The following is an 11905-nucleotide window of genomic DNA, read 5'->3' as shown; positions in this document are numbered from 1 at the left end:
TCCCTTCTAGGAACTTCTGGAACCCTCATGGTCTGTGCAGCTTTCTGTCCGGCCCGGACTGCTCTCCCAGAGGCCTCTGCAGCCGAAGTCACCTCCCCAGGCAGACTGGCCGCCCGTCTCCTCTTCTTGTGTCCCCTGAGAGGGGGCCTCGGGCCGAGGTCCGCACGGCCTGTCTCCTGCCTTCCCCGTGGTCAGCAGCCATGGCTGAACAAGCCCCTCAGGACTGAGAGAAGCTCGGGGACCTGAGGGCTGGTCCTTTCCGGTTGGTGGCACGCAGCGGGGTTGCGTGGAAACCGCGCCACAGCCTGACCAGTGGATGAAAAGCAGGGACCACATGACTCTGCCATCAGCGAAATGCTCAGCCCTGCTCCTGGCCGTCCCCGGCCTCTCGGATCCCCGTTCTCTTCATGTGTTGGTCTCTGCCTGCTCCTCTCTCTCTCCACCCCGCCTCCCTCTCTAGCCCTCTGCCCACCGCGTCATTTCCACGCCGTGGCCACAGGGGTGATTGTCACCCTCCCATTCACACCTCAGACCCGGCTTCACTGACGGGTTACACTACCCTCGCCCCCACCCGCTACACTTGCACCACATCTAGTCCTGGTCTTTCCAGCTAACATGGGCCCTTGGCCCATGCCCCACAGCTAACACGGGGACTGGGATCCTGACCCTGTAGCTCTGGTCCCAGTCTAGAAAGAACCTTAATTCAAACACCCTCATTCCTAACACTCCCGATCCTACCTCTCGCCTTTGGGAGGGGCTGGGATGGAAAACTGGAATCTGCTACACGCCCTGGGTTGTGGCCAGGGCCTGGATTCCTGGAAACGGTGGGATCGGCCTGGGGGAAGAACAAAAATAATTCCCATGAAATATGCCCCGGTTAGTGCTGCTGCTAAAAATGGCCCTGCAGACTAAGGGGAAGTTCAGGAGAGGGCAGCAAGGTTGGTGCCAGGGAAGGAATCAGAAATCCTGGCTGGTGAGGGGCCGCTGAGAGGGAGGGCATAGCCACGTAGAAGGGAGGGGCTGTGAGTCCCTGGGCAGCTAGGAGGGCCGGAGGCAGAGGCTTCCCGGTGGAAACCCAGAGGCCACTTTTTCATCCATTCGTTCAACAAGGATTTACTGAGCACCTGCTCAGAGCCAAGTGCCCACCCGTGTGGAGCTCACGTTCGGATTGGAAAGATGGATGAAATGGATGAGACATACACTCACAGATGGCAGGGGTGGGTCTTGGGAAGAGGGACAACTAAACTGTGTGTGGACACTGAGAGGGGCAAAGCCTTTTTATTTTTATTTAAAAAATTTTGTTTTAATGTTTACTTATTCTTGAGACAGAGACAGAGCGTGAACAGGGGAGGCGCAGAGAGAGGGAGACACAGAATCCGAAGCAGGCTCCGGGCTCTGAGCTGTCAGCACAGAGCCGGACGCCGGGCTCGAACCCACGAACTGTGAGATCATGACCTGAGCCGAAGTCGGACGCTTAACGGACTGAGCCACCCCAGGCGCCCCACAAATCCTTTTTACCTAGGCTGGGCTGGGAAGGCCCTTCCAGGGAGCAGGCATTTGAACAAAGTGTCCAAAGACAAGAGGGAGCGGGCCCCGCAAATCCAAGGGGGACAGACTCCAGTTTGAGAAAAGAGCAACAGGGGTGACCCCGAGATGGGAGCAGCTGAAGTGTGGACCGGATTCAGTGAGCCGAGCTCGGCTGGAGATGGGGCCGGAGGTAGAGTCAGAGGCACCTGGTTTCCAAGGTGGGAGGGATTGAGACCCTCACGTCTGAGTGATGGGAAGGGTGTGTGGAGAGGAAGGTGGAGAGCGGGCGGGCGGGCGGGCGGGGGGGGTGGGTGGGGAGGCATGGGAGGGAGGCACCCGCTGTAGATCAGCCCGGGGCCAGGCCACCTCTGCCCGGGCTGGGCCTCTTGGCTGCAGCTGATTTGGGAGGGAAAAGATGGGGCCCGCCCTGCCGCCGCACGCACAGCCTCAGGGGCACGCAGTGAGCTTATGAACACACGGCCGCACGGGCCCACACGTGTGCACGCACCCACCATCACATACGCAGACCCAGCACGGCTCACGCGCACACAGCGGAACTGACTGCGCACGAACACAACGCATACGTGCAGACTCCTCACGTAGACGTAAATGCAGACGTTCATTAGAACGGCAGGGCTGAAGGACCTTAAGCCCTTTCCTCCATCTCCCACGCAAGACAGAGGCACTGAGACCCAGGAAAGGGAGGGACTGTCTCAAATCCCATAATCTGATGGTGTGGGCGGATCTCAGTCCTCCGCAGGCGCACGCACACGCGCCTGCACAACGTTCCTTCCGTAACCGCACCTTCTCAAGGGCCCAGGCTGGCCTCTCCCTCCCAGGAAACCCCCGGGAAACTTCAACCGGCCCCCCCATGAGCTGCTGAGCTTCCTCCCAATGATCCCGATGAGCCGTGGAGGGAAGGCAGGGTGGGACTGAGACACCCCCACTGTCTCCTCCCTCAGGGAGCCCGCTTCAGGGCTCATCGGACCCTCTTTCTCCGTCGCTCTTTCTGGATCTTGAATCCTGTCTCTACCTCGGATCCAGCCCTGGCTGTCAGTGAGCACCTGCTTTCTCTCACTCCTGTGTCTGTCTCAGTTCCTCCCCAGTCCTTTCTCTGCCGCGCTCTGTCCCTTTCACTCTATTTTCTTTCTTTCTCTCTCTCTCTGGGATCTTTTTTGGCCTTACAGGAAAAGCTGACGTGGCCGCGCCAGCAGCCCCCTGGTCAGCGGGAGTGAGGCCCCTTTGGGGTGCAGGAGTCACAAGCTGAGCAGCCACAGCTGGGGAGGGGTAGCAGCTCCGTGGGAGGGGGTGCGGAGGAAAGGGAAGAGAAATTCTGGCCTCTGCCAAGGGCAGGGGGTGCAGAACAGGGAGCAGGAAGGAAAACCTCTGTGGGAAGAAGCGGGCACGTCCCCTGCCCCGGTGACCAGCATGCCTGGGACTGTCAGGATTTTAGCACCAAAAGTCTGGCATCTTGGAACACCCCCTCGGTCCTCAGCAAACCGGAACAGTTGGTCATTCTATGATGAACTACTGAGGCCCACAGGAGCCAAGGCTGGGGTAGGCAGGAAGGGCTCCCAAACCTGGCCCCTGTTCTCCCCCTCCCCACTGCGCAATTCTTCCTTCCACTGCGGTGGGGCTCTTGAGGATCAAGGGATGGTGGAGGGGTTTGAGGGCCTGAGAAGGGCTCTCCAGTCCTGGGGACTGAGCCCAGCTCAGAGGAGGCCAGGACTGGGAAGATGGTGGCCCAGGCTGCCCACAGGGAGCTCCTGGGCTACGAGGAGGTAGGAGAGCCAACCTCAGGCTCGCCTCCCGCCTGATCCCATTATCTCTTGTGGGATGGGCTGTTGGGGAGGAATTTTCAGCCTACGATAGCTACGAAGAGATTAGAGGGGGCTGCCTAGGAGGTAATAAGCCCCCATCCTTGGAGGTATGTGAATCGCTGGGGGTTGTGTGCGACCCTCCCTCAGGTATACAGGGGTGGTCAAGTACCTTGGAGACTCAGATGGGTTTGGGTTGGGGCCCACTTGGCCATGGTAGCCTTTGTCTTCTCATCCTTTCTGGAGGAGACGGGGCACGGCTGCACCCTCAGGCAGGGGTGGGATCTGGACAGTGGGCAAGAGTCGTCAGTGACCAACGCGGGTAGAGTCAGTTCTGCCCAGATAGGCGAGCCTGTTACTTTTTCTGCCCTCAGCCCCCGATGGCTCCTCCACAGTGAGGTTCTGAGGGCCGACTAGTGTTCAGCTGTCATCAAGGCCTTCGAGGATGGGGAACGGGGGTGCAAGGGCTCCCCTCCTTCAGGAAGGCTAGTAACGTACTCAACCACCTGACAAGAGTGCGGCTCTCCCACGTTGTGTGAAATGTTCCTCAGATGTCCTATCCAAAGGCCCCATGTAACCTTGGGCACGTCCCTGTCCCCGTCTGGACCCTGAGTGCCTATCTGTAAAATGAGGAGGTAGAGGAGGTGGCCTCTATGGTATTTTCATCTCTGGCATTTGATGACCACCCAGTTGGCCCGTTCGTCGAGTCAAGGAATATTTATTGAACATCTTTTCTGTGCCAGAAATTAACAGCAACTGGGGAGATGAGATGTCTGCCTTCAGTGCACTTCCTCTCTAGGGGAGGGATCTCACATTAAACATATAGGAATACATTTCTGCTGAGTGAATTACCTGAGGAAACCGCGAATAGGAAAGACAGAGTCCAAACAAGCAAGCAAACAAGGAGACAGGCAGTGCAGACAGAAGGAAGCCTAAACAGAAAAGAGAGACAGGTATCATCATCTTCACAGAAATAACTTATAGTATCCATGAAACAAGAACTGGGTACGACATATATTAAAGAGAACAGTCAGCAAATTAAAAGGAATCTTTGAAATGTAAAGCTTACAAATCAAACACTCCATTAGAAGGGCAGAATGGTAACATAGACGAGACTTCCTAGAGACAGCGACGGGAAGATACAGAAGTGAGACGAAGGAGGGGAAAGATGAGGACGTTAGGGGTTCCTCCACGAAGCACAACATCTGGTTGATTAGGGTTCCAGAAGGAGAGAACAGAGAAAATGGAGGTCAGGAAATCATAAAGGGGTAAATCAAAAACTTTTCCAGGGCTGAAGAACATGAATTTCTGATTTGGAAGGGCAGGCCCTCAGCAAGGCGCAGCGTAGTGAATCATCACCTCCAAGCTTCCAGAAAGACAAATCCCAGGCGGCACACACACAACTGATGCCAACACAGTGGTGGAGCCCCCCCTACACCAGCCCTATAAGCAACAACAGAGCAGCGGCTTTCAAGGGAGGGCCCCTGTAAAGTTCTGGGGAAGACATCTCCATCTGGAGTTCTCTACCCAGCTAGACTATCACTCAGACTGACAAAGAGTCTTCAGACAGGCAGGTCCCACAACACCTCTCCTATGAACCTTTTCCAGAAGGTACTGGAGGGCGGGTTCTGCCAAAGCAAGAGTAAACTGAGAAGGGGAAGATGTGGGATCCAGGAAGCAAGAGGCCCAAGCCCAGAGAGCTGAGCAATGGACCCCTGAGCAAGGGAGGTGGGCCATCTCTGTGTGACTGTAGCACAGCCGGGGTCCAAATAAACCGAACTGGAAGTGGCTCAGTTGGTTAAGTGTCCGACTCTTGGTTTCGGCTCAAGTCATGATCTCACGGTTTATGGGTTCGAGACCGGTGTCAGGCTGTGTGCTGAGAGCGCCAGAGCCTGCTTGGGATTCTGTCTCTCTCCCTCTCTCCCTGCCCCTCCCCCACTTGCTCTTGCACTCTCTCTCTCTCTCTCAAAAATAAATAAACTTAAACGAATTGGAGCAGGTCAGAAGGCTCAGGGAGAGATTTCTCCAAGATAAAATTGATAGAGTACATTATGGGTTTATTTACGTTGAAAGGAGATTCACCCAGCTGGGGGAGAGTGGGGAATTGAATTAGTGAGAAGCACTAAAAAACCCAAAACAACAAGCCCCCCTTCCCCGCACCCAGATGAAGACAACTCCAGGGAAAACAAGTGTCATCGAGAAAGATGATGGTAAGAACTCCGAAGAAAGGCCAGGGAGGTCTATGAGGACAATTAAGGGGGGAGCCTGTTTTAGCTTCGGTGGTCTCCGAAGAGCTGCTCTGATGAGGTGATGTTTAATGGAAGCCTGAAATGCCAGGTTCCAGCCACAGCAGGAGGGTCTGAGGGCTGGGGGGGGGGGGGGGGGGATCTTCACACTCTGGGCCTGTGTGCTTTGGAAGGGGGAGCCCGGGAGAGAGTGTGGGCTCCTGAGAGCGCCTCAGAGGCAGCCCCTGGCGTGGGTGAGGCGGTGTAGGCGGGTACAGCAGCACAGCGACGCCCCCTCCCCCAGGAAACCCTCTGTGACTGGCACTGAGGTCGCGGAGTCGCCCCTCTGGTTACCTGAACTCCCGATGTATGTGCTTCCAGCCTCTAGTGGGCCTACCGAATTCAGGACTTTCCTCCCAATTCCCCAGCACAGCAACGACGCCGCCAGACAAGGCTTCGCCTGCAGTGGGTCGGAACTCGGGCTGCGAGAATATTCTCAGTATCAGACTGAGGGGCTTTGCAGGGGGCACGCGGTGCTTGCAGCCCCGCTTGGTGACAGGGGGATGGCGACACGGTGCGTGCGCGCTGGGATGGAGGGCTCCCCGGGGATGCTTTCATCCAAAGAGGATACCTGTTTGTCCTTGGCCCTGCCAGGAGGGTCAGGAGAGGGCTGAGCAGAATTCAGCCAGGTACATGGACAGGAGGAAAAGGAAGGCTGGGGCAGGGGGCTGAGGGGATATGAGTAGGCTTGTGCTGTGGAGGGCAAAAGTATCCAGTGCACAGTGTTTTCGAGGGGGTTCTCTCATCTTTTGGTTGCTCTTCTGGCTCTCTTGTTTGGGGCCTCTTTCTCCTCCCCATTCTGACTCCTCCGGGCCCTCCTGTTTGGGGGGGAAAGCTCAGATATACCCTCACCCTGGAGGCATATGTCCTTCCCACACAGTTAGTGCTGGGAGAGCGGGGCCCAGAGAGCAGTGCAGCCTCCACAGACAGGCAGCTCCAGTGGTGGGATTTCAAGCAGAGTGGGAGGACACAGAGAATATTCCGGAAGGAGCGAGACCCTCAGCCTCACCTCTGCCTGCCGGGTGCGCAGTCCTGGGTGATGGAACTATCTGTGTGAGCCTGGGTCTCTCAGCATCCCAGTCAGGGAAACTGAAGTCCAACTGATTCGTGTCCAAGGCTCTCTGCTATGGGGTTCGGAGCCTTGTCATACCTCTGCCCGCCTCCCTGATCTCTCCCCTCCCGGGCAAGTGGGGAGCCAGGTCTGGCGCCTTGGCGCCTGGGGACCTCCCTGGACCACATGTGCTTAGAGCAGCCTAGCCTCAGAGCCAGCAGGCAGGCCTGACACAGACGAGGAAGATGTGTTTTCTTACAAAACCAGGACTAACATTTTGGCTTCTCGCTGGGGTGTTGGAGCCTGGTGGGGTTTCCATACACTTGGGCCTTCTCTGCTTTTCATTGAAACACAGCATCACCCACACAGACACATGGACACAAAGACACACACTTCTACACACACACACCCCCTCCCAAATACACACACTCGCTTGTATACACCAGACAAACACAGAGACGACACAAAACGACGCAGTCTCACACCTACACGAACACACGCTCAAACATTCCCAAACACACACATTCACACACAGTCCCACACCCACATCCACACAAACACACATACACACTCATCCACGCCTAGAAATGTCGCACGCATGTGCACACACAATCACTCATACGGCCCCAGCTTGGAGAAGAACCCCCCCCCCCCATCTTTCCTCTTGTTTGAAGCGAGGTTAGAAGTTTCCCACCTTCCGGGAGACTCAATTCTCACTCTTCGCTCCATAAAAATCCTCCTAGCCCCATCTTTTATTGGGTGCTGTCCAGCTAGTGCTGTGTCTTTAAGGAAGTTGAAGCTGCTAAAAGTGAGTGAGAGAGAGGGAAAAAAAGAAAAAAAATTTTGGCATCTCTTCCCCCTCGAGTTTCTGGTGTCACTTATGAAACACGGGTCCTTGTTGCTGCAGAGAAGCAGTTGTTTTGCTAGAAGGAGGGAGTGTCCGGGCTGTCTGGGCTCCCTTCCTGCAGCCTGCTCTCAGCGAGGCCCCAGGCACCCTGTCTGGGGAAGGGCGGGCACGGGCGAGCGGTTCGAAGGTGGGGCAGGAACCAGGGTGCCCCTTCCTCCAGCCTCCGCATCCTCCCTGCACGCCCGGTGGCCCCGCAGCCTGCCCTGGGCCAACTCTGTCCTTTGTTGGTCTTTGGTTCCATCTTAGAAGTGGATCCGCTTGGCTAAGAAAGAGTAGTTTGAAGGTAAGCCAGCGGGAAAGGGGGAGGCCTGCCGGGCACAGAGGCTCGACCGCCTGGCACTTTCCCGTTGGTTCGGGGTGCTTGGGACAATCCCTTATTTGGATGTGTCCAGGGGGCGTCTGCCCCTCTAGCAACCGCATCCCCGGAAATCCCAGCAGCATTTGGGTTGAACCACTGGCCTCCCCCAGGCCAGCTGAGAGGTCCTGGCGGGGGTTTATTTAGGCAGCTGCCTGGCGTAGTCTGAAAGGAACAGGCCACGGGTGTGATTCTGTAGAAAGGGTTTGGTGTCTGCTGTGGTCATAGCCTGTAGGAGCGGGAGGGGGGCGGATGGGGTGGATGGGGGCGGTGTGCACTGCACAAGGGGCCTTGTCTGGGCCGGGGCAAAGCATACCTATGGGGGGCTCCGGTGGGAGGGACTGTGGCCAGGATGTGGGAGGGCAGGAGGGAGGTTCCGTGGAGCGCTGGGGGAGGGGGCGGCTGAAAACGGATTTCAAGTCATAAAATCAGCTCGGAGCTGGCCGAGGCAGGGAGAGCTCTCTGCTTGGAGGAGGAGCTGGGGTCCTCTTCCGTCCCGTCTTCGCCCCTTCTGGCTGCGTGACCTCGGGCAAGTCCTGGCCCTTCTTTGGGCCTCAGTTTCCCCTTCTGTAGAATGGGCAGGGGGGGGGCTAGGTGGTGTTGGGTCTCAGCCGGATTCTGTGGGGGCAGGGCCTTGTGAGGGGGAAGAGCTCTGTCTGGCTGGGGTCCCGAGAGGGACGAGGGCCTTGCACGGGCCCTTGGGGTCACCTTGGTGGCGTGTCCCTCTCTGCAGGAGGTAGGATGCAGGAGCTGCGTTTGCTCTGCTGGGCGGTCCTCCTGGGCCTAGCGCGGGCCTGTCCTGAGCCCTGCGACTGCGGCGAGAAGTACGGCTTCCAGATCGCCGACTGCGCCTACCGCGACCTGGAGGCCGTGCCACCCGGCTTCCCCGCCAACGTGACCACGCTGAGCCTGTCGGCCAACCGGCTGCCAAGCTTGCCAGAGGGCGCCTTCCGGGAGGTGCCCCTGCTGCAGTCGCTGTGGCTGGCGCACAACGAGATCCGTGTGGTGGCCGCCGGCGCCCTCGCCCCTCTGGGCCAACTCAGGAGCCTGGACCTCAGCCACAACCGCATCTCCGACTTTGCCTGGAGCGACCTGCACAACCTCAGTGCCCTCCAGCTGCTCAAGATGGACAGCAACGAGCTGACCTTCATCCCGCGGGACGCCTTCCGCAGCCTTCGTGCCCTGCGCTCGCTGCAGCTCAACCACAACCGCCTGCACGCGCTGGCCGAAGGCACCTTCGCGCCTCTCACCGCTCTGTCCCACCTGCAGATCAACGATAACCCCTTCGACTGCACCTGCGGCATCGTGTGGTTCAAGACGTGGGCCCTGACCACGGCCGTGTCCATCCCGGAGCAAGACAACATCACCTGCACTTCGCCCCACGTGCTCAAGGGCACGCCGCTGAACCGCCTGCTGCCGCTGCCTTGCTCGGCGCCCTCGGTGCAGCTCACCTACCAGCCCAGCCAGGACGGTGCCGAGCTGCGGCCGGGCTTCGTGCTGGCCCTCCACTGCGACGTGGAGGGGCAACCGGCCCCCCAGCTCCACTGGCACATCCAGACGCCCGGTGGCGCCGTGGAGATCACCAGCCCCAACGTGGGTGCCGACGGGCGTGCCCTGCCCGGGGCCCTGGCCGCCGCCGGCCGGCCTCGCTTCCAGGCCTTTGCCAACGGCAGCCTGCTCATCCCAGACTTCGGCAAGCTGGAGGAGGGCACCTACAGCTGCCTGGCCACCAACGAGCTAGGCAGTGCGGAGAGCTCAGTAAACGTGGCACTGGCCACACCGGGCGAGGGCGGGGAGGATGCGCTGGGGCGCAGGTTCCACGGCAAAGCGGCTGAGGGTAAGGGCTGCTACACGGTTGACAACGAGGTACAGCCCTCAGGGCCGGAGGACAACGTCGTCATCATCTACCTCAGCCGCGCGGGGGGCCCCGAGGCTGCAGCAGTGGGAGGAGGGGCCCCTGGGAAGCAGCCCCCCGGCCTGTTCCTACTAGGCCAGAGCCTCCTCCTTCTCTTCCTCACTTCCTTCTAGCCTTCCCCCGTCCCCACCCCCCCGCCCTCCCCTGACTCTGTGGATGTCCCTTATAATAAGCAACACCTGGGTCTGAGGGTGGCGACTCCCAAGGCCGGTGTGGGGGACTTCACATCTTCCTACCTCCCTTCTCACCTCTTCTGGAACCCTCACCACCCCCGACTTCTAAACTTGCTCAAAGCCAGTGACTAGACCAGAATTTGATCCCATACTCACCGTGTGCGGTGCTGATTGCTGCTAACCACGTGGCCCGTGCTCCCCCATCAGGGCAGCTCGCTAACGGGGCGATGCCCTAACCCCCCGGGGGCAGCCCCACCGATGGAATTGCAGGCACTGGGTCCGACCAGCTGGCAAAGGCTGGGGGCACAGGGTTGGGGCCGGGGGCTTGGCAGGGAAGTGACCTGAAGCAGACAGGGAATAGGGTCTCGGGCGGTGGCTGGCATAGCTTTGGGCTCTTGGTGACCTGCTTGAGTTCCCGCTGCCTCCTGGCATTCCCTGATGATCTGGGGGCTCGGGAGTCTGTGCCCTGATCTCAGACAGGATCGGAGGATCCGGGATGGCCTTCATCTCCTCCCGCCCTGTGCCCCTCCACCCCGGACACCTATCCTGCCTTTCTCTCCAAGTATGCATCTGTAGCCTGCCCCTCCAAAGAGGCTAGCCGTCCCAGGGGGCGGCCGAGAAATAAACAGCATTTCTGATGCTCCCTTGCGTCTGCCTGGCATTTTGTCTGAATCTAGGGTCCTGCCCCGCCGCCCCCATCCCGGTTGGGGACAGGATAGGGAGTCGGAGGGTCAGGACAACCAGCCTGCTTGTCCACGCGTGACGGGGCCTGTGAGGCCCGCACAGACTGTGTAGCAGGTAGCACGAGGGGTTGGGCCGGTGGGCTCAGCGCCGGGCCTCAAGCTGAGCTGAAGGGCAGATCATCCCTGTCCTCAAATGCGCCCACAGGACAAACGGGGGTGTGGGCCTGATGAGCATCCCAGAGGCTTCCCTTGCGTCCATGGCCCTGCACAGTGCTTCATGCCAGCAGTGGCCTAAGGAGGCATTGGGGGGGAGGGCAGGGAACGGAACCACCCGGATTGTGCCCCCCCCCCCTTCCCGGTCCTATTCCTGGAAGGGATGTTAAGGAATGGAGAGGAAATGGGGACAGACAAGGCAAGATGGGGAGGAAAGAGAAAGGGGGAGATGGGACGCAGGGTAGGGGCGAGAAGGGGGGAGAGGAAAAAACACCCAGAGAGTGAGAACAAGAGGGCATCTTTGAGGGGGGAGCCCAGGACACCAACGGTGCTTTCCAGGAAGAGGAAATGGTGTTCCTGGAGGAGAAGTCAGCCCTGGGCGTCTTCCCCACACAGCAGGTGAATCGGCGACTGACCTGGGGGGTGGCGAGGGCCTGGCAGCAGCCTGAGGGTCTCTTCGAGTGGGGAGCATGTAGATGGAATCAGAACCTGGAGACTAATCCCCACATCCGTGCCGAGTCAGCGATGTGTCTCCCTCCCCACCCATTTCCAGAACGAAGGGGCTACACATAGGGACACGACCCCGTGGGAGAGGCTCTGCGGCCTCCCAGGTTCTGCACTCAGGACTGTTGAGCCCAGCAAAGTGGAGGCAGGGAGGCCGAGGAGTCTGGCCAGCTTCCCTTCCCCCTCCTCCTGGTCCACACGCAGCACCTCCCCGCCCCCCTCAGCAGCTTGCAGCTCCTGCTGAGCTGATGTCACCAGCAAGCACATGTCAGGGATGTCTGCACATCTGGTGGGAAGCAGCAGGGTGGAGCCAAGTCCCCCGTGCTGTGCCACTTTGGGTAAACCACTGCCCATCTCTGGGCTTCAGTTTCCTCAGAAAACAAAGGACGAGTAGGATGCTTAAGGGTCCAATGGACTCTGATTATCGAAGGCTTGATATCCTAACTCATCTTGGATCCCTGATGGCTCTGGCTCC

General features: G+C 59.0%; 1 protein-coding gene across 2 annotated transcripts; it reads left to right on the top strand.

The window, feature by feature from the left end:
- The first annotated feature begins 7417 nt into the window (after nt 1-7417).
- On the top strand, nt 7418-10673 carry ISLR (immunoglobulin superfamily containing leucine rich repeat). Of its 2 annotated transcripts, none has more exons than XM_006932377.5 (2): nt 7418-7870; nt 8676-10673. In XM_006932377.5, exon 2 carries the CDS (start codon nt 8684-8686, stop codon nt 9968-9970), a length of 1287 nt encoding a protein of 428 aa, XP_006932439.1. In that variant the 5' UTR covers nt 7418-7870; nt 8676-8683; the 3' UTR covers nt 9971-10673. The 2 variants fall into 2 exon arrangements, with proteins under 2 accessions (XP_006932439.1, XP_003987008.1); XM_003986959.4 differs by lacking the exon at nt 7418-7870 and adding an exon at nt 8263-8471.
- Nucleotides 10674-11905: the final 1232 nt, after the last annotated feature.

The sequence above is a fragment of the Felis catus genome, chromosome B3, assembly GCF_018350175.1.
Source record: "Felis catus isolate Fca126 chromosome B3, F.catus_Fca126_mat1.0, whole genome shotgun sequence".
Classification (NCBI taxonomy): domain Eukaryota; kingdom Metazoa; phylum Chordata; class Mammalia; order Carnivora; family Felidae; genus Felis; species Felis catus.
The sequence above is the reverse complement of the archived record's forward strand: the minus strand, read 5'-3'. Positions and strand labels throughout refer to the sequence as shown.